This window comes from Camelus bactrianus, chromosome 19 (assembly GCF_048773025.1).
Source record: "Camelus bactrianus isolate YW-2024 breed Bactrian camel chromosome 19, ASM4877302v1, whole genome shotgun sequence".
NCBI classification, from domain to species: domain Eukaryota; kingdom Metazoa; phylum Chordata; class Mammalia; order Artiodactyla; family Camelidae; genus Camelus; species Camelus bactrianus.
In genome coordinates this window covers 36692498-36714580 of record NC_133557.1, presented here as the reverse complement: position 1 = coordinate 36714580, position 22083 = coordinate 36692498, and the positions used below count along the sequence as shown (strand labels likewise).

Here is a 22083-nt window from a genome sequence, read left to right as displayed (position 1 = left end):
GTGAAGGAGGAGTAGGCAGGGAAGACTCCTTGGAGGAGGTGACACTGAAGCTGATATTTGCAGGATAAAAGTGACTAACCAAGGAGTGAAGGGAAAAGCATTCCTGGCAGAGGGGACAGGAAGTGCGAAGGCTCTGGGGGGAAGGCAGGGGCTTGGCGTGTGCAAATGAAAGGAGCCACTGGAACGCAGACAGACGAGACGCAAGAGGATCTGGAGAAGGAGGAAAAAGAACCAGGTCTTGCCAGGAGGTGGGGGGCACCTTTTATTTTTTTTCTCAAGTATGTTGGGAAGTAATTGAAGCATTTCAAGCAGAAGAATGACATGATCCAGAAGCAGCCAGAAACCGGTTCAGAGGCTGAAGTTAAGACGGACGAGGGAGGTAGCAGTAGAGAGGGCAGACACCAACAACTCAGGAAATCCCGGACACTGGGTCCTGGTGGACGTGGCGGGGGGGGCAAAGCTGGGCTCCCCAGTGACTTCCAGACGTGGGGCTGGACTGCCCAGGGCGTGGTACAGTCACTGAGATGGGAAGCCCTGGAGAAACGAAGCGAGTGAGCAGGGACTAAGAATTCTCTTCTGACGCGCATTTAGATGCCGCGTGGAGGGGCCGTGTTGACAGGTGGATGGATACGTGACCCAGAGCTGGAGAGGGGTGTGGGGTGGACGTATCGGCTGGTTTTACAGCAATAGGACAAGGTGACATCACCTGGGGAGAACGTGCAGGGGACAAGAGAAGGGGGTCTCGTATTTAGCAGTGGGACTGAAGAAATGAAGGAGACAAAGGAGAGAAAGCAGACGTTAGGGGACAGGAGGAGAACCAGGAGGGTGGCCCCTCGGAGTCAGGAGAGGAGAGTGTTTTCTCAGGGAGGACAGGGGGTCAGCTTCAGATGCTGCAGAGACATTGAGCAGGATGACAGAGAACCGTCCCTGGGGCTGTGCACATGGAGGTCGCTGGTGCCCTGGACAAGCGTTTCAGGGGATCCATGGGTGTGGAAGTTAACTGAGAGATTTGCCAAGTAAACGGAGGTACTGACTGGAGTGCTCGCACCCCTTTGAGAAGGTTCGCTGAGAGACGCGGAAAAATGTGGCAGAAACTGGAGGGGATTGGACCCCCGACTTCCTTCCGTGGCATCGCCAGCACCTTCTGTGACAGATGCGTGTTTGCGTAATCGTTCCCACCCACCGCACGGACGCACTCACTGTGACTCACGCGCCCAAATGCTCAACTGATGACCATCTTGCTTCTTTCCAACACCTCATTTTTATAAAACTCTGCGACCAAAAAAAAAACCAACCCTGTGTGTGCATCCTGTTCACGTTTGACCACATATTTCCGTAGGATTGACTTCTAGACACGGAACTCAAAAAGCAAAAAGGAAAGAAAGCTGTAACCTAGAATTTCTTCATAGTCCATCCTCCAGGAACCTGTGTTCTTGAAGCCAAAGTGACTCCTTCAATTAGCCAGTTAAGTTCTGCGGCTGAAGAGGCACCTAGACGTCAAGTTCCCTTGCGTTTTAGCTGGAAGTTACTAAAATGGGAAAATAGGGGAAGTAGTCAAAGTATCAGAAGTTCAAGGTACATTCCGGAAGATTTCGGGGTTTTTTTCTTTCTTTCTCTTGCCTATTTCCCCACTCGTTCATTTTTATCCTTCTTGTCCCCTGGCCAAGGTGCCTCCCCCTCCGTCCCCCCTCCCTCATGTATGCTTTGCTCCCAGGTGTCTAACAATCGGTTGCCCCAGTCAGTTCCTCTGGTTTGTCCTTATATCTGCATCATTTTAGTGAATGACTGAGCTGTGGGCAGATTTTTAAATATAGACTTACATTCAACAGTATTGTAGAAGGCTCACTGTGTTCCACAAACTCTTTGGGGTGAGTGAGTAACAGAGAAGAGGGAGCATTTTCCTTTTAAAAGCAGAGGAGGGAGAGAGCGGTCCCTGAAAGCCGGGTGCAGCGTAGGAAATGTCCGCAGAGCAGGACGCGCCTGCGACCCGTGGGCTCGCCCGCCTCCGCGTCGCCGGGCTCGGCTCCCGCGCTGCGTGTTTGAGGCCGGCCTGGGCGCTGCGCGTCTGCCGGGGGCGGCTTCCATCAACTGACCGTCTTGGCTGGTCCGCAGGTGGGAGTCTCTGGTCCTCGTGCTCATGTACCTCGTCTACATCGTCATTATGAAGTAAGTAAAAGGCCTTGGTGGTTCCTTTCCCCACACTCTGTCCTCGCTCCACACCGTGTGGCGGTGCAGAGGGAGGGATGGGGAAAGGGCGGGGGCCCGGGTGGTTTGGGACGCGCGGCCGTCTCAGGCTCCCTGGCCCCCTCGGCACCCTTCTAAGAACCACTGCAGCTTCCACTGGTAGCAGAAGCGCAGACCCTGCCACCCACGTGTGTGACAGAACCAGAGCTTCGGGGTTTCGTCTGAGAAATCTCTCAAAACCTCGCCCCTCTTCAGGACCGGGCAACCTAGCTTTTGGCTGTGCCTTCACTGTCTTTCATAACAAGAGAGGAGGTACAACTCAATGTGCTGTGCTTCTGTATAGGTGGAGGGAAGGTGGGACCAGAGCTGGATAAGAGATGACTAAAACCATGGATCGAATATATGCGGACATCCAGTATTCATACTGTATCAGTCACCTACTGCCACCTAACAAATAATCCCCAAACTTAGTGGCTTAAAACTGCAGACATGTGTTATCTCATATGTTTTCTGAGAGTTAGGCACACAAGAGCAGCTTAACTAGAAGGTTCCAGCCCAGGGTCTTACCTGAGATTGCAGGTGAGAGGTTGCCCAGGGTGGCCGTCATCTGTTTGGGGCTCCAAGATGGCCCACTCACACCTAGGGTGAGCTGGTGCTGGCCGTCGGCTGGAGGCCCCAGTTCCTTAACTGTGTGGGCCTCTCCTTAGGGCTGCTCCAGTGTCCCCCACATAGGGGAGCTGGCTTCCAGCAGAACAGGTGGTTCGACAGAGAGCAAGGAGGACCCTGCCACACCTTTTATGACCTGGTCTCACAAGTCACATACTGTCTCTTCCACCATATTCTTTTTAATAGAAGCACATCCCTAAGTCCAGTCCACAGATAAGGGGTCTACTTCGCCTTTCGAAGAGAGACATGGCAAAGGTTTGTGGGTGGATTTTAAACCACCTTATTGTGGGTTCTTTTCCCCTTGGAGTCTGAGCAGCCTCCTGTTTATGTCAGGAACGCTGTTGCCCACGCTTCCTGTTCTCCGAGGTAGAACGTGAGCACCCTGGGGGTGCACCTTCTGGTTCCTCTTTGTGCCAAATACCGTCAGGATGAGGAGCTGATAAATAGCGCAGAGATACTCTGTGCTGCAGCTGCCTGCCCCCCGGGAGCGGGCTCTTTTGCTCTAAATTAGCCCTTACTCTCCCCTAGCGTGTGTGACTGCAGGCGTGACTGCCTTCCCCAGCGGGCAGGAAAGTAGAACCAGTTTGCACAGAACGGGTAGCCCTCTGCAACGGACATGTCACGTTTTCCTTGCTGTTGAAGCCTGACAAAAACTCATTCTGGCCACTAGTGGCCGAGAGCCCTGTTGAGAGAAATCAGCGTGGCCCTTGGCAGATGTCACAGGGACGGTGAAGGGAGGAACTGGCTTGGCCGATGTCCACGGTGGGCTGTGGGCCACCTGCCACCATTCCACTCAATATGGTGCCCAGTTTCCATGTGTTCCGGGGTCAGTATGGACCCAGTGTCTGGGTCTTGGTCCTGGAAGGGGGCATTTCTAGAACAGAACCTTTCCCAAACATGTCCTGGTGAGGTGACTGACAGCGACCACGAGTCACCTTCCATCAGCTCCCGTGAAAACCAGAGTTGGCCCAAAGGCTTCCCACCCTCTCTAGGCTCCAAGGAAAAGGCGGGAGCAGCCGTCTTGCTCGTTTTCTCTCAAAGAGCAAAACTACCAGGAACTCAGGCCACAGTCAGGAAGCTTCAGCGACACACGTATGTTTTCTTCTTTCAGCATTTTCTATTTATTTCATCTTTAAAAAAAAAAAAAAAAAACATTTTGGTGCCTTGAGACCCCAAAGAGTCATGAGCTCTCATCTTCCTTTGTGAAAGGTGGTTTGTCAACTACCCCAGAAGAATTGACTGGGTGTCTGCTATAAGCCCAACACTGAGCGTGGGTTTTAAATCTGAATTCAGAGGGTGAGGGTGTAGCTCAGTGGTAGAGCACATGTTTAGCATGCGTGAGGTCCTGGGTTCAACCCCTAGTACCTCCATTTAAAAAAAAAAATCTGAATTTAGATGAAAGAATGTCTCATAGTGAATTCACTAGGGGTTTTGCAGAATAAGGAGGTTTCAAAAATTTTTTCATCTAAAAAGAAGGAAGATTGAGGGATTTTTGCTAGTGTGTGTCCTGTGACCACCACACCCCCCTACCAGGCCATCGTGAAGTCTGAGAGTTGCTGGCGGGGCACGTGAGCATTAAGATAACATGGCGAACAATTCTCTGCCCCCAAACCGTGCCCAGCGTGGAAGCTGGCTAGGTGTGCTTCTGCTGCTGCCCCAGCTCTACCAAACTTGCAGCTGCTCAAATCAGCAGGATGCAAATAAAACGAGGGAAGGCAGCTACCAGGTTCGCGGGACTTTTTCTGCGTAAATTCGGATCCTAAGTTCTAAGTGGGGGTCTCTGCTCTTTAGCCACCCCCTCCACAATCAGAGGCTTTAACCACTGGGTTTTACAAAATCTGATTTATAAAATTGCACGCTTCACCATAAAATAGCTTCGGGGGACACGCACAAAATTGAAAACGCTCGATTAAAAGTACACAACAGAGCAGCAGCCATTGAAAACAGCATATAGTAGAACCGTCAGCTGCCTCCTCGGTAGGTGGCTTTTTTAAAATGACTTTAAACATTGTCTGAAGGTCAAAAGGCAATTCAGTTTGGCCCGACAGGCGGAAGCCTTGAGGGAGCGTGAGGATACCCGGCCTCGGCGAGGACTGATCTCCGTCCCTCTGCGTCACGTCCCTGGGGTTTGGGCCCCCGGGGAGGCAGTGTGCGCTGGCGGTGGAGATCAGGCGTTCCACATTCAGCCCTGGCCGCAGGTGCCCCGGCCACATACTGGCCGGGGGTCCCCGGCGGGTCCTTAGCCAGGTGACTCAGCCGTTTCAGATCTCAGTTTCCTCTCCTGAAAGCGGAATGAATGATGCTTCCCGCCTGAAAGGGTGTCTGTAAGGGTGGGACGTGGTGGAGGCGTTAAGTAATTAACCAGCGCCTGGTGCCAAGCAAGTGCACGTGCTCACGACGCGTAGTATTACCATCCCGTCATCCACGTCCAAATACACGTACAACACACAGTTGCTAACTTCAAAAGCAAGCTCTCAGGCAAGTCAGTATTTCTTTGGGGAAAACGGATTCTGAGTCAAGATGACAGAATCACCTCCCCGAGAGCCCCATCAGGAGGGCAAGGTGTTCGCACTGAATCTACAAAGTGGGGAGGCCTTTTCATTAAGAACACTGGCCGTGGCAGCAGCCAGCAGGATAGCGTGATGCACCCCACGTGCTCCACACGAGCCCCGATAGCCGCCAGCCCAGTTCCTCCATCCACACGCCCAGCCCCCTAGCCATTGCCCTCCCTCCACGTGATCCGAAGGCCCAGACATCATGCCAGTTCAGTGTAAGTCTCTAAAAGGACTCATTTAAGCCTGCGCACAAGATTATTATCATACCTAAAATTAACACTGATTCTTTAATACGATTAAGTTTCCCATCAGTGTTCAGATTTTCAATGGCTCATAAATACCATTTTTACAGTTTTCATCTCATAAATGTCATAAATATTTCAAAAACCAGAATCCAAATAAATTCCACTCGTTACAATTGGTTGCTCCGTTTTGGTTCTCTTCAAATTTATAACACCACCCCCACAGCCCCATTGTGTTTTTCTTCGCAATTTAGTCTTTGACAAAATCTGACTGGTTGCTCCGCAGAGTTCCCCACGGTTTGGAGGTTGTCAGTTACATCCGGGGGTAACGTGGCCGGTTCCTCTGGCCTCTGGCAGCCACTGACCCGCTTCAGGTTACACTGTGTCCTAAGTGATGGTGTGGCCCACCGGCAGCGGGCACGTGGATGCCCCGTCTCTCTGTCTCTCCCGTGTCTGGCTCCACTGTGTCACCAGGTTGCAGAATAGAGATGTTCTAATTCCAGTCCCCGCCTCCTGTGAACCCGAGACTGTAAACCCCGGGACTGGCCTGCACGCTTCCCTTTTTCTCAGCTGCCTCCATCCCTTTCGACTAGCTTCCTCTTCTCCCTCAGGCCTGTAGGAAGAACCACGGGCTCCCAGGATGTACAGGGAGGGCCCAGCCACAGAGGACCCTCCACCTGTACCACGGTGGTGGTCCAGCCCCCACGGGCCCACCCACCCAGAGCTGCGCTTGGTGAAGAACAGGCCGCAGGATGCAGTGGGGAGGGACTCCACGGGGCCTCACGTCTGTAGCAGGACAAGGGATGAGGAAGAGGAGGGGAAAACACCTTGAGGGGCCTGCCAGCTGGATTTAGAGCCCCCATGCCTGGCTGCCGGTCTCTGGGAGGCCAGAGACCAAGCTGGTGGGCGGTGTCGATGGCTTGTCCCATGGCCAGGAAGCCATCGAGGCCTTCCAGTCTCGGGGTGGGGGAAGCAGCCGTGGCCTGCAGTGCCCTGGGAACTGCCCAGTGGCTCTTTGCCCGTGAGTCTTCTCAGATTCCTCTCCTGGAATCTTCTCACACCAACCAGGTAAAGGACCAGGACACTCACCTGCCAGAAGCATCCTCGGAACTTGTCTGAGGTTCTCCCTTCCAACACCCATGTAAGGAGCACTGCACAGTGTTTCAGTGTTTTCACTCCGTTCTGGAGCATCATAGCCCAGAATTTTCTCATGAAACCAAGAGCCCATCAGACCTGGAATTATGGGACAACAGTGACAGTCCCAGGATCCTAATCTGGGACCTCAGGAAACCAAAGTCAGGGGCGTGGCCGGCCAGCCGCCGATGCATATGGATGGTGAAGCGCAGCACTGGGCAGCAGCCAGGACGCGACCCCTACCTCCCCGGCCAGCATGTCCCTGACCGCTGAGGCCCTGGGGACGCGGCCCGGAGCGGGGGGACCCCGTCCACCCCACTGAGTCGCATCTGAGCCCTTCCACGCGCAGACCCCGAGGAGGGAGCGCTGTCCCGGGCCCCCCACCAGCGGCGCTGCAGACGCTGCAGGGCGCCCGTGTTCACCCGTGCGGCGCTGGCTTTCTGTTCACTCACTGCCGTCCTGAAGCCGGGAGGTGGGGCAGGTTGTATTTTCTAAGGGAAATGCGATGATAAGATAATAATCACTGTCACTTGAGGCGCGGGGTCCCTGCCACGCATCCAGCTGGGAGAGCTGCGGGGAGCGGGGAGCCGGGAGCCGAGCTGGAGGATCGGCAGGCGCTGACGGGCTCTTTCCGCCCGTGGCCGTGCAGATACAACGCCTGCATGCATCAGTGCTTCGAGAGGAGGACGAAAGGTGCTGGAAACATGGTCAACGGCTTGGCCAGCAACGCCGAGGTGGACGACAGCAGCAACTGTGACGCGACTGTGGTGCTACTGAAGAGAGGTGAGCCGGGGGGCACCCGGGGCGTCCGGGACCCTGTCGGGGCTGCACAGGGGCGCTGCTGGCGCACACCCACCCCAGGAGAGGCCAGGGAGAGGGGCTCCTGGCCTCCCTCCCACTGGCCGCATCGCCCGGTGATGAGCAGCTCCGAAAGTCCCGGGAAGTTCTTGGGCCAGATGTGCGGGGGTGATACAGGGAGACTGGGACCAGACAGCAAAGGGGAGAAGACTGCGGGTTGTAAGGTGTTGATTCTGTCGCATTCTGGCTATGTGACCACGAAGCAAGTGACTTAAACTCTGAGCCGCAATGTTCTCTTCTTCAAAATGAGGACGATTTTTGTAACAAGTAAAGGAGATACAGTACGTAAAATACTCCATCCATGATCGTTGTTATTAGTGTATTATGACACCCAGATTCACCCTCAGGCCACGTGACCTCAGTTTCCAAGCTGCAAAATGACACAGAAAAGTACCTGGGTTTTCTTTTAATGTGATTTTTACATGCCATCAATGCTTACTGAGCATCTCTGATATACAAAGAGAAGTAACACAGCACTCTGTAATACATAATATTCTTTCTTGGAGAAAAAATTATCATTTACTTTTGCCTAGAAAGTGTTTTTCATTTAATTTTTTTAAACTTCCCCCTTGAAATGTGTGGGTTTATCTCTTCTCAGTCCCATTTTGTTTGCCTTGCAGGAAAAACAAAAAAGAAATTAGAAGATCTGTAGGTTATTTTCAAATATATATCTGAGTTCAAAATCTGGGTAATCGTGGGTAACTATTAGAATTTGAAAATCAGCTATTTGATATACTTTTCTCATTAATTATATGCATGTTTGACAGAAGACTTACAGGTATTCAGTGCTGTCCCACAGTAGGATCTCACTTAGTTTCTTCTCTTCAGGGTAGTTTATAACCATAAACGGGCCACTCTCAGGACTAGGGAGAGCCACCTGTTGTTAGTCAGTGTTTCCAGAGATCGTTCCGTGGTCTAGTGGCTTGGAGAACAGGAGTGAGGCTGCGGCCAGGTACCTGTGAGCCGTGTGCTCGTATTAAAACATCCACAGAGAGGGGCTTGGGCTGTGGTGGCACTTTTTTTTTCAGGCCTGGCAGCAAATCATTACAGAAGATTTGCCCTAAGCCCCTCCTGGACTTGAGCCTTTGTGAGGTGGCCAGGTCACCCCGCACCCAAGCCCTCGGTCAGCCCTGCTCATGGGCAGGGCCGCGACCGCGTGGACATTTTCCCACCATGTCCTCCACTAGGACTAACATCAGTCCTGTGGCTTTTAACAGATCACTGTGTACACTGTTGACATGTAAGAGTATAAAGGATTACTAAAGACCAGTGGGGTGTTTCCTGTTCCCCAGATCTGAGTGAAGGAAAAGAATCCTTTGAGGACAAAGGATTGATTCTCTTATGTTATCACTCATTGTGACCATGTCAGCAAACTACACAGATTGTTTTCGAGTCATTTCAAAAGAGGTATCGATGAGCCTCATGGAAAGCAGATTTTTACTCTTCTCCAAATTTTGATCACTACAACCTTCCATGGATGGATAGATGGGTGGATGGATGGATGGATGGATACATCAGTGGATAGAAGGATGGATATATAGTTGATGGATGGATGGATAGATGGGTGGGAGGATGGATCGATGGATGGATGGATGTTTGGTTGGATAGATGGATGGAAAGAAAGCAGGGAGGGAGGGAGAGAGTGAAGACAGGAGAAAAGCAGGAAGGCATGAGAAAAGAGAAAGGAAGGGAAGAGGAATGAGTGTCTCTTCCCTGCTCCTAACCACAGAGTTACTTTTATTTTATGTTTTTAATTTTCCCAGCCAATTTCCACCGCAAAGCGTCAGTGATCATGGTGGACGAGCTGCTGTCAGCCTACCCACACCAGCTGTCTTTCTCTGAGGCCGGTCTTCGAATCATGATCACCAGCCACTTCCCCCCCAAGACCCGACTCTCCATGGCCAGCCGCATGTTGATCAATGAGGTATCTGGGCAAGCACAGTCCATTGCCGCTGGGCGGGGGTGGGGCACCGGGAAGGGGAGAAAGTTTCTAGGTCTGAAAGGAGGAGAGCGTCCCTCCACGTTTCACACGTCAGTATCCCGAAGCCGTTTCCTGACAGCTTTGCTCCCTGGCCCACCCGTGCCTCCTGGTCCTTGCTCTCCCCTCCACGTGTTTAGAGTCCAGCTCCCAGGCAGATAGAAAAACTTGTGTGTCCCTTCCACCGACCTCTTCCTTTTCATCTTTCTTTGAATAAAGTCCTCTGATGTGAACTTGCACGGAAGTAGTTGCTAAATCAAGTTTACCCTGGTTTACAGTAATGCGGAGTCTGAGACCTGAATTTTCCTGGATATTCCCTTCTCCAGAGTGGCAGCCTTATTGATAGACTAATCCAAACACGTTTGTGTGGCTTTCTCACATGTGGACCAAGGAATCCCCACAACCTGGAGCAGAGCGGTAACACCACGTTATGCAATCAAGACCCTCGGGAGGGAGCACGTGCGCGTCTGAGACGTGCAGAGCTTCCTCTGAAGGGACCTGCGCGTTCCCGTGGGCCATAAAAGATAAACCCCTCAGGGCGTCTGAGTTGGTTATTACTTTGAGGAATCCCTTAAAACTTGTCTGCAGAATCTTCTGGGAGCACCTCCCTTGTCCGCTGACCGAGAAAGATTCCAGTAGCTGGTGATGTGGGTGAGGATTTGCAACCCCTCTGGCCGTGTTAGAACGTGCCTCTCTCTTTCCAGAGACAGAGACTGATAAACAGCAGGGCTTACGCCAACGGGGAGTCCGAGGTGGCCATCAGAATCCCCATCAAGCACACGGTGGAGAACGGGACGGGGCCGGGCAGCGCCCCGGACAGAGGCGGCAGCCGGGCCCGGAGGGACGACGCCGTCGCTGAGGCTGGCGACGAGGCAGAGAATGAGAACGAGGACAACGAGAATAACGAGAATGATGAGGACGAGGAGGACGAGGAGGATGAGGAGGGACCCTACACGCCGTTCGACCCCCCCTGTGAGTGGTCCTGCGGCGGGGCTGGGGCCCGGAGCCGCTCTCAGGCCCCTGAGCAGACGCCCTGGACTCGGGTGGTCCCTCTGGCATTGAGTTCAGGGAAATATTTCTGTATGAACACAGAAATATTGTATTAATTTGACAGTGGGTAAGACTCAGTTGTGGAGGGTCCAGAGGTGACCAGGATGGCGACTGGCGGTCATTGGTTGAAAGGTGGGCACGTGGAGGAGGAAGGCTCTCTCTCAGCTGTTCCTCAGGGCCCCGTGGTGCCGAGGAGAAAGGCATGCGACCTGTGGGCAGGGCAGCTTGGTGCTCGGGGGAGGAGGGGCTTCTCCCACCGTCACCATCCCGCGCGTCAGTGGGGGCGCTGTCGTGACAAGGCCAGCCCTGGGGACACTGCATCCTCCCCATTGGCTTTTGTTCTTCTTTCGTCCCCATTCGGGTCCCTCCTGTCCCATAGCCTGCTGCTTCCCCCACAGGAGATGCACACCTGGGCAGAAAGCATCCAAATCTCACAGCAGGGATGGCCCGGGAATCTCCTGGTACCTTGACGGGGAGGGCCAGGGCTTGTAAAGCTTTCAGGACCCCCGCCAGCTTTCAGGACTCCCCTGACTGCTGCCTCCAACGAAGCCTTGGCCGTTCCAGTGACCTTGTCCCCCCACCCCATCCATTAGTGGAATGGGTGGACCAAGCCCAAAGAATTCTGCCTATGTGCTGGACCTTCCAGAAGTTTCTGGCTGTTTCGAGAAAGAGTGGGCTGGTCTGGTTCATTTTCACTGTCAAGTGTGTGAAGCTTAATTAGCCTGTGTGTCTTCTCTGAGATGTTCGAGTTTATGGGAGGACTGTAAATTCTGAGGAGGGATTGGATAGGCTGGACACACTCAAAAGGCCACTTAATGGAGGGACATGGGTGCAGAGTGTCAGAGTTGCGTGTTGCTTTCAGATGCAGGGTCCTTCTCTGTGTCCAGGGACAGCAAATAAAGCTCCAGCCAGAACTGCTCCCGGGCCCCCCCGGGGCTGCTGAGATCTCAACCTGCTTAAGTCCTTCCCAAAACTAACTAGAAAGTTACCACCCAGGTCCCTGTGCCCCAGAGCCAGAACCGCCCACCAAAGGTAAATTACTGTCAGTAGGTTTTTTTTAAATTGAAGTATAGTTGATTTGTAATGTATAAGTTTCTGGTGTACAGCATGGTGATTTAGATATATATATATTCCTTTTCATATTCTTTTCCATTATAGGTTATTATAAGACACTGGACGTAGTTCCCTGTGCTCTACAGTAGGACCTTGTTGTTTATCTATTTTATAGACAGTGTGTGTATCTGTTAATTCCAAAGTCCGAATTTATCCCTCCCACCCTTCCCCTTCGTAATGTAAGATTCTTTTCTGTGTCTGTGAGTCTGTTTCTGTTTTGTAAAGAAGTTCATCTGTATCAATTTTTAAGATTCCACAGATAAGTGACGTCATATGATGTTTCTCCGTGTCTGGCCTGCTTCACTTAGTATGAGCATCTCTAGGTCTGCTGTTAGCAGGTTATCTTGATAGAAAAGAGTCCCCTGCCTCTTTACCCGTTTTGCCACCTTTGTCGATTTTTCCTGGCAACCTTCCTGTCTGCCAGGACAGAAACATGTTGGAGTTTAAATGACCAGACCCTCCGCGCCTCCCTCGTAAGCCCTCGTGTTCCTTCCTAGATCAGCACAAGCTGCGTGGCTTACCCGCCCTCTGGGTGGCTGTGGGTTCTGGGAGTCAGAAGTCAGGCACGGCCTGGCTGGGTGCCCAGAGGCTGGAGGGGCCGTGATGGAGGCGGCGGCCGGGCTGTGGCCCTTGCCAGGGGCCCCGCACACGCAGGTTCCTGGCAGGAGGCGGTTCGTGGTGGGTGTACGGCCGTGGCTGTCACTGAGAGCTGCTCCCCGCCCCCGGGGACCCCCATCTTCCATGTCACGTGGCCCCTCGCTCTGCAAACCAGTCCCGTGTGTCGCGTCTGGTCCTCCTCACACTCCTCATCACTCTCCCCTCTGGCTCCCCTTCTGCCTCTGAGGGCTCCGGTGACGGACCGTGACCTCCCGGCCTGCAGGTCAGCTTGGCCCCGCGGTGTGGCCGAGTCGCGGGACGGGTGGTTCATCCTCCCCGCGGGCTCTGAGAGTCGGGGGGCAGAATCTCGGGGCTGCGTCTAGAATCCTGTCTCCCCCAGCCCTCGTTCTCAGTCCATGACCAAGCTCCAGGAATGCTCACTTGGCCAAAGCCCTTCCCTGACGAGGGAGACGGCGGGGCCAGCTGAAGAGGCTGTACTGTGGCCACGTGCTGCCTTGGCCGTCGGAGCCCAGGAGGCCCCACGCGCACCCCTCCAGATGGACAAGGACACGTGTGTGAGCAGACAGACCGTCGCTCAGGACAGAAGGGCCCCTCGGGCCCCGTGTTCCCTATTTCTCACCTGGTCAGATCAATGCCAGACCTAGCTGTGAGGTTTCAGGGCACCTGGAACTCCTCCCGGCCCGCCTCTGTGATTAGGATGCGGGTGCGGAGGACCCAGGGCTTCCAGCCCCACCGCCGTGCCCTCCCTTGTGTTAGGAGACGAGGCTGCCTACAGGTGTGGGCTCGGGAACCCCCCTCAGGCATCCTGCATCCTTTAGAAGCACAGGCCCGCAAGGAGAAAGGATGCTCTGTGTGGTCCTGCCGCCCCCAGGGGCTCTCAGCTGCATTCCACCGCGGATGCTGCAGGTCTGTGGGCCACAGCGGGGTGGCAGGACCAGAGGCCCGGAGTCCCTACAGCCAGCCTCACGGCTCCTCTGCGACACTAGTTCAGGGCCAGGTTCCGCCTCTGGAATGGAGAACGGGCTTCTCCAGTGATGGCCCCCTGTTCTCCTCTACCAGCTGCTGAGAAACCCCACTCCCAGACTCAGAAACCGCCCCCTGAGGCTGGCGGCCCAGCGTCCAGACTGGCCCTCCCCCGTGGGCTGACCTCCTCGCAGCCCCAGTGAGCAGGCCAGAGGTGCCTCAGGCCAGCAGAGGGCACTCGAGGGTCCTCTCACGCCAAGCTCCTGGCCTGATAAAGGGCCCTCTGCGGGGTGAGGCTACGTCCCCCTCCCTCCCGTGGTATCCTGCGACGTCCTGGGCACCCTGTTCCTGCCGTCAGGGCGTGACTCTACTGTGTATAACGAACAAGTAGTAATCACGTGGGTTTATGGAACTATAGGAATATGTAGGACACGCGTGTGCACGTGAGCATAGGTGTGTGTGCATACATGCATGCCGTGTGCAGGTGCATAACATATGCATACATGTTTTCTACATGCTGCACACATGCAATATATTGTATATTAATAGGCAACTATTTATACATGTTAACATATTGTACATTAATATACAAAATTTCTATGTATTTAATATATTGTATACTATATAATGTATACACAGGTACTAGCATACCCGTGTTTATATGTGCATGTAACGTACGTAGAGGTTACATAGATTTTTTTTGTTCTACACACCTGTGCGTACTGCACACATATGTCTGCATGCATGTAGATTGTACACATAGTCTTACTGCTTTATGGAAGCAGAGTTGATTTACATTGTTATTTTAGTTTCTGGTGTACAGCACAGTGATTCAGTTTTATATATATTACTTTTCATATTCTTTTCATCATAAATTATTACAAGCTATTGAATATTGTTCCCTGTAGATTCTTATCCCTTGTGAGAAGATAGCCTTCTTGCTGATAGAAGGAGAAACACTAACATGTGTATGTAGGTAAACGCACTTCCCTGAAACAAACACTGAAAAGAAATACACCAAAATATGAGTAGGTTTCTCCTGATGGAATTATTTTTTGTTTTCTCTATATTTTCCATTTTAACACAAGGTGCGTTTTTATTGCCCATATAATTAGAACAAATTTACATACTTAGCCCTAGGTCTGCAATGCTGAGCGATGACTTTTTCTCCATCCAGCTTTCTAAGGACTGTAACTTAGTTTGCTGGCTGATGGACGCAGTGATCCGTTCACAGTGCATAAAAATGTGCATAAAAACACATGTGCACCTCAGCTAATATCATACTGCGTGTTCATTATAACTCAATAAAAATAAAAAATTAATGAAAAATTTTAGATGACTGTTTAAAGGAATGCAACTTAGGAACAAGTCCTTTGCTTTTTAGGGGCAGTGGCTCTCCAAGGGACGCTCTGTGCTCAGAGACCCCAACTCACATGCTTGCTTCCATCCCGGACTTTCAGGCTGACTTTCGAGAGGTCCCGTGATCGCTGGTACATGGGGTTCAGGCGCAGGGAGCTGTGTTTTCTTCGTTTGCTGCTGTACCCTCAGCGCTGGAGCAGTGCCGGCACAGAGGGGCGGCGGCGTTGGCGTCCAGTGAATATTTGTTAAATTGATGAATGTACCCGCCTCCCCGCAGTGGGGCGGGGGCTCTATTTAGACCACGTGGCAATGGAACAAAAAACGGAAAACTGCCCAGAAGGACTGTTGACTTAAAGAGGAAAGGAACGATTTTTACGCCTTTATTTTCAGAAATGGAAATTTAGACTAGCTAAAATCTAGATTATTCTCATCTGATGTCTCAAAATCTCTTCAAAAGCACATGTCTGCATCACTTGGCTTCTCCAGTGAGCTACGTTTGTTATTCCGCACTTACGGGCACTTTCCAGATAATGCTCATCGAACTTCCACACTGTTTGTGGTTGTTACGATAGATCTATAACTTAAAGAAAGCACCTATAACATTTTTAATGATAGTGAAAACTGCTTTCTAGGTAGAATGCCGTCCCAGCGTCAAAGTCAGAATTTTTAAAGCAACTGAAAGGAAAAAAACTCTAAACTCCCCGGTGCTGACACTGCTTGCAACTTTCCCTCCTCAGTATCGTTTTCTAAGCTCTTGCAGTCATGGTTCTGACTCTATTTTCTCCTCTTTTTTATTTTCTGAAGAATGAGAGAGAGCCAGGGCGAAGTCATTTCTCTTCCCATCCGTGTGTTTCTTTGTGACTTTATTGAACGTGTATTTTAAAGCAAACCAAGTCTCCCCCTCTCCCTGCGAGGGCGTCAGGAGGACCGGAAGGCGGGGAGGGGATGCCGAGAGCCCCAGCTGGCTGCATCACTTGTCACCACAGTGTGGGGTTCAGGAACACGCAGAATTCCAGGAGGCGCGTGGGGGCCAAGGGTCTGGTCGTGTTGTGGGCTGTGCAGCATTTGAAAGCTCCTCACAAAAAACTCCCAGGCAGTCTTGCTTCGTAATCCAGCCAGACACAGCCAATGCCTCATTGTCCACTTTGCCATCTCCAAACCTTAAATCCGACGAGACAAAGGGCAGCCCGTAGGAAGAGACTTCCCCTTTCTTCATAAGGTGTTTTCTCTGCTTTACTGTGCCCCTGTAAGTGGGATACCCTTAGGCTCTCAAAAACAAATCATTTCCTTTGGTCTGATTAGATTGTTCACAGCGACGTTATTACTGTTGATATAATATGTACTGAGGACATGATGTATGCCCTGCACTGTTCGTGGCACCAGAACAGGGGTGAGAGGGGGAGGGTCTGGCTCAAGCGGTAGGGCGCATGCTTAGCGTGCATGAGGTCCTGGGTTCAAGCCCCAGGACCTTCACTAAAAAAGGAAATAAATAAACCTAATAACCACCCCCTCCAAAAAAGAGATGCTCACCAAGCTATTAAAAAAAACAAAAACAGAAGAGTGAGCAAGCTGGAGAAGACACGTCCTTATAGAGTTTATATTCTGGTTTGGGAGTAACTGAGAATAAGTGAGGAAATAAATAATGATAACTTCAGATAGAAGACATTTGCTACGAAGCAAATAAATGCAGGTGATGGGAAGGCGAAGGATGGGGTGGGGGCAAGTGGGGATCTGGTTGAGATCGGGTGATCTGAGGGGTCTGGTGACATTTGGGCTGGAGGTGACCTGTGCGACAGGACGACTCAGCCCCGAGAGCCACATAAAGGGAACCACCAAAGCAGAGTCCCTGAGGCAGAAAGGAAGGGGCTTGGAGGCAGGGGCATGTGTCAGGAGGGTGATGGTATGTGGGAGCCCAATCAGTCAGTAATTTGCCTTGGTGGCTTTGCTCCGAGGGTAGTGGAAGCCAGGGGAAGGTTCTAGAGCAGTTTGTTTTCTGTGGCAAGCACCTGGAGGTGGGGCAGGTGAGGGAGCAGGGAGTCCCCTTAGGAAGCCAGGCCTCCTGCCAGCTCACAGATGGAGGACCTGGCCCAAGGCCGGGCGGTGGGGAGAGGGAGCTGCAGACAGACTGAGTGCCCTGGGCTGGTTGCCAGGGTCAGGGTCGGGGTGAAAGATTGGCAAGAGTCAAGAAAGATTCTGAGGATTTTGACTCCAGCAACTTGCAGACTTACATGGTCCCAGCCCCTATCCTAAGGGTTCATTTAATTCTGCCTGAAACTCTGCAAGCTCAGTGTCTCTGTGTCCACGTTTTACAGACGGGAAACTGAGGCTTAGGGAATTTAATTAACTGGGCCATTTGACTCAGACAGAGCAGGGAGCCGACCCAGTGCTGTCTGATGAGAAAGCCCTCCCTCCCCTGAGGGACCACCCCACCATCCAGGGAGACCAGGGGCCAGAAGTGACCTTCTGTAACTTCACTCTGCAGTTTTAAGAAACTGGAGACTGGTAAGAGAGACATGAAGTGCTGGATGCCAGGGTAAAATTATGAAATCAATTTTGTTAAACACTGTATTAATCACTGTTCAAAATGTAATTTTAAAAATACCTCTTTAACCCTGGGGGGAATATAAAATGACACAATCATCTTAGAAGTCTGTTTAGCAGTTTCTCATAAAGTTAAATAAACACCCTCCCTTATGACTCAGCAATTCTCCTCCTGGGTCTTAACCCCAGAGAAATGAAAACATGCCGCGGAAAGACTTGCTCAAGAAAGCGCACGGCCTCTCTAGCTGTAATACCTGAAAACTGGCAGCAGCCCAAATCCCACGCACAGGAGACTGGATAAACAACCCGCGGGGTGTTCACAGGATGGAACGGTCCAGAGCAGTTAGGACTGGATACTGACTGACACATGAATGAAACTCAGAAAGACATTGTGTTGAATAAAAGACGGTAGATCCCCAAAATGCCATATGACTTCATTTATTGGAAGTTTTACAGGAAAACCTAATCCGTGGTAGTAGGCAGTGGAATGTAGACCAGCAGGAGGCACAGGGAACTTTCTGGAAGGTGGAGATACTGATTGAAGAAGGAAGTATGTATATGTGCACAAATTTCTTTTCGGAGGTGAGTTGGCACTTAAGCAGGAGGGTAACGACTAAAGGAGACCGAATGTGTTTTTTGAATCCGAGGCCATAAGAACTCACGGTAATTCAGTCCCCAAATAAGCCTTCACGGCTGTCACTGATCCCCAGCACTCGGGCAGCCGAGATGTAGGCTCGGGTCATCACTGACAGATCCCTCCTCTTGGTCGTGGCAGCAGCTAGTGAGAGAGCCAGGAAGCAATCATTAATATGCAAATCCGCAGCAGCTTGGGATGCAAACACTCAGGCAGCGTTTTGACAACCTTGAGAGCTTTCAGACCATCCTTCGCGATTTCAGCGAGTTGACAGGCGATGTCGAGCAACCCCACTAGATGGCGCTGTGACCACTGACGCCTTGTAGTCTGGGACCACATTGTTGCATCCCTGGGGAGAAGGACCAGAGGCAGCCGGTGGCCTTTACCTCCCCTCCCCCATCTCCTCCTGACCCCCACACATGCCCCACACCCCCTTCTGTGTCCTGAGACTCTTCCTCATCCTTTTCCACTGGCTCCATCTGCCAAACTCTCCCCCGAGCCCTGTGTTACTCAGACATGACTCATCCTGTCATTTTGAGGCCTAACGAGCAGGTGGGCAGTGGATAATTTTTTCTTCTGTTGGTGGTGGAAAGCCACTTGAGTCTTTGAGCAAAAGAGCAATGTGGTCAGGTTTATGTCACAGGCCTTGCATTGGGATGTCAGTGTCTGAGGAGCAGAGAAATGCAGCTCGCTGATTTTTTTTTTTTTTTGCCTTGATTTCCCCAGCTGGCAAACTGGAAACAGTGAAATGGGCGTTCACCTGGCCCCTGAGCTTCGTCTTATACTTCACTGTCCCCAACTGCAACAAGCCCCGCTGGGAGAAGTGGTTTATGGTGACGTTCGCTTCCTCCACGTTGTGGATCGCAGCCTTCTCCTACATCATGGTGTGGATGGTGAGTGTGTCCAGGCCCCCAGGCAGTGCTGGAGCTCTTCAGAGGGAAAAACTCTCAACCCGAGGGGAGAAGGGGCAGGGGTTTCAGCCCAGTAACTGTATCAGTCAGCTACTGTGGTAGCATGCTGCATAACAACCAGCTCTAACATTGTGATTTAGAATCACAAGAATGTTTCCTCCTACTCATGTGTCAGCAGGTGGACTGTGGGGTGATTAATCTTAGGAGGCACTGGTTAAGCAGTCTGCTTCGAGCTCCAGCCTGGTTGCCTTTGATTCAGGCAGCAAGTGGGGTTCATGTTCACTCTGTGTGTTTGCTCATCTGTTTTGGACCAGTGGCTACCTGGGGGATGTCCTCTTCTGGTGGGTCACTGGACAGCCAGACGGTGTGGGCAAACACAGGTGCTTCCTGGGCCTTGACTCGTGACTCCCACCCACACTCCATCAACCAAGCCCACTGTCAGTGGAGTGGGGAAAATATAGTGGGACACTCGAGTAGGAAGAAGAGCAGAGTCACATCAAAGGGCCTGGAGGAAAGGTGTAAGGCACGGGGGAGAGAGAATCCGTCTATCACAGTCACTTCTCCGATCTCAGGTCAGTTTCTTCAACCAGAAAAGAAGGGCATTGGACCAGCTGACCACTCAAGGGTCCCTTCTGAAGCTGAAATAATGATCCAGAGATTGGCATTAATTGAAGGGCTGTGGCTTACCAGATCCTCTGCCCCAAAGCCTGTTTTAGGAAACCCAGCCATGCAGAGGGCTCTGTCCACGCAGGACTCTGCTTTTCACCTGAGGAGGGAACCTAACTCATTAGAATTAGAGCTGGGCAGAAATTAAAAGCCATGACGAAGTTATGCACATCTGATGGTGCCTGAGTGTCGGGTAGAAATGCAGTATGAATTCTGGAGAATTAAACCTAAGAGCTGAAAAAACAAGGTTCTGAAAAGATTATTTTGGAGGCAATAACAGATGTATAAACCTGACACAACTAACTTGTGTTTATCCCTTGCTTTCAACCTCACAAACAAGTGATTGTTTTTTTCAACTCAAATCTTTTAGCCAGAGGTGTCGCCCTCACCCCGTGTTCACGCACAGTCTCACTTGACCTCGCGCTGGGGGCCAGGTCTGGGGAGTAGCCTTGGTGGCCGATGGTTTTCTCCAAAGCCCAGTAACACGCAGGTTAGCCCAGGGATCCGAGGTTCCCCTTCCTCCTGTCTGCCTCCTGGCTCTCTCGGGGGGTTCTGAGAAGCCCTGAGGAACGGCTGGGAGTGAGGGGAAACCAGGAGGAGCGCCGAGACCTGGTCCAGCCACCTGGAGAATCGCTTCCCCAAAACTCCAGCCTCAGCCGTAACCACGGTAACCGCAGTAACAGTGGGCGGGGCGGGGGCGGCTGCTTCCCAGGCGGAGCCCCACAGAGCTGGACGGATTCCTGCAGGGACCCCACGGAGGGTTAGAAAGGGTGCGGGAGCTCATTTAACAGAAGGCTCCAGAAGAACCCGAAGAAATGCTATGTTTCTGCATGCACTGTCCTCCCTGGAGCCCGAGGCCGCCCCGTGTCGAGTGCAGCCCTAAGTGGAAGTGAGGTGCAGTCTCTGGTTTGAAAGGGGCCGAGCAAGGCACCCCCCCGGATGTCACTACCATCCTCCAGGTCTGGGCAGGGAAGGAGCGAGGCCAGGTTCCAGCGGAGGTGTCCCTTTCAGTTGCTGCCCCCGAGTGTGCTTCTGACCACATGCAGTTTGCATTTTTTATAATTTTATAGAAAGTGGGGGGTCGAGTGGCATCCAGAATGACCTGATCATTTCAGCCCTTGCAAGTGACCCCCTCTGGGGGTGACGTCCACGGCACTGGTCTCCTTCCGCTGACCTCACTGTTGCCACCGGCCCCTGCTCCTGCCCTCTCACCACCTGCTTTCCTCTCAGCTTGCCCGGCTGGTCTGAGCCAGCGTGGGCTCATTTGCATAAAGGAAGCAGCCCCTCGGGTGTCTGGTGTTCCCCCCCCCACGTTGGGTTAATCCCTCCTGTGTAAACAAAGGGGCCCTGCCCTGGCTCAGGGGCCTGACTGCAGGGTGTGAATGGCCCTCTGCCGCTTCCCGGCGTACGGGCCTTGGGCAGGGCCTCAGTTTCCTCATCTGCAGAATGGGGCTAATATTAGCACCTCCTCTATGGGGTTGTGGTGAGAATTAAAAAAGTTAAAACCCGTGATCACCCCTGAGCACAGAGCCCAAGTACTAAGCAAACAGAAGCCAGCGTAGTGTGGAAGATGGTGCAGACAGAGATGGTGTTCCCAAGCTTGGAGGAAGAGGGGAAATGAGCCAGCTGCTCCTGGCTGTTCCTACAAGACTGGATGGCGGGGGTCAGCCCCTCTGCAGGTCTAGTAAAGCCTGACTGTGCAGGTGGGACTCGGACGCTCAGGTTCCCTGTACAACCTGGCAGCATCCATTCTGGGTTTCCCAGGAGCATCCTGAGTTCAGATATTGTCCCAACATTGCTTTTTCTGGAGCTGTTTCTCCTCTCTCAAGCCCCTCGCTGTCCAGAAAGCAACAATTGAAAAAGGCCAACCTTCAGGTGGAAAGCACGTGCTCTGTAGCCGCACCCCAGCCCCCTGCCTGCAGCTCTGCTCTGCTCCACGAGATGCTCCTTGCTCTCTGTCTCGGTGCAGAGAGCAGACCGGGCCCCCCCGGGAGACTGTCCTGATCACAGGCCTTTCTGCTTCTTGATCAGAGGGTCCCAGGACGGGTGGGGCTGGGCTTGCCCTCAGCTCACCGCCTCCTCCCGCCCCCCAGGTCACCGTCATCGGTTACACGCTGGGGATCCCCGACGTCATCATGGGCATCACCTTCCTGGCGGCCGGAACCAGCGTGCCTGACTGCATGGCCAGCCTCATCGTGGCCAGACAAGGTGGGGCCTAGAGGGGGCAGGGAGGGGACGGGGCCACGTGGCCATCACCGGGACGCCAGATCCCGGCTGGGAAGGAGCCACGGGCAACTCCGGTGCCATGATGGTCAAAAGGCTTCCTGGCATCAGAAGAATAGGGAACAAGTCAGAAGACCCGCCGTTGAGGAAGGCAGGGACGTTTTCTCAGCAGCCCCCGCACCCCTCCCGAGGTGGTGTTACTTTTATCATTAAAAAGAGTAATAAGTGTAGTGGCACTCTACTGTAGTGATAATCTTTGCTGAGCATCGCACACTGAACAAAGCAACTGAGACTCATTATCTTGTGTAACTTACACAACAGCTCTTGAAGTTTGAGACACTCATATACCCACTTTCTGGACAAGGAAACTGAGGCTTAGAGAGGACAG

The 22083-nt window shown here is 52.4% G+C and overlaps 1 protein-coding gene across 2 annotated transcripts in view; it reads left to right on the top strand.

The window, feature by feature from the left end:
* The window catches only part of SLC24A3 (solute carrier family 24 member 3), a 428781-nt gene that overhangs the window by 385003 nt on the left and 21695 nt on the right, over window positions 1-22083 (top strand). For both annotated transcript variants that reach the window (XM_074347814.1, XM_074347815.1), the window contains exons 9-14: window positions 2113-2166; window positions 7431-7564; window positions 9403-9563; window positions 10322-10589; window positions 18622-18788; window positions 21566-21680. In XM_074347814.1, coding sequence (XP_074203915.1) covers window positions 2113-2166; window positions 7431-7564; window positions 9403-9563; window positions 10322-10589; window positions 18622-18788; window positions 21566-21680 — 899 coding nt within the window. The remainder of the gene's footprint in view (window positions 1-2112; window positions 2167-7430; window positions 7565-9402; window positions 9564-10321; window positions 10590-18621; window positions 18789-21565; window positions 21681-22083) is intronic.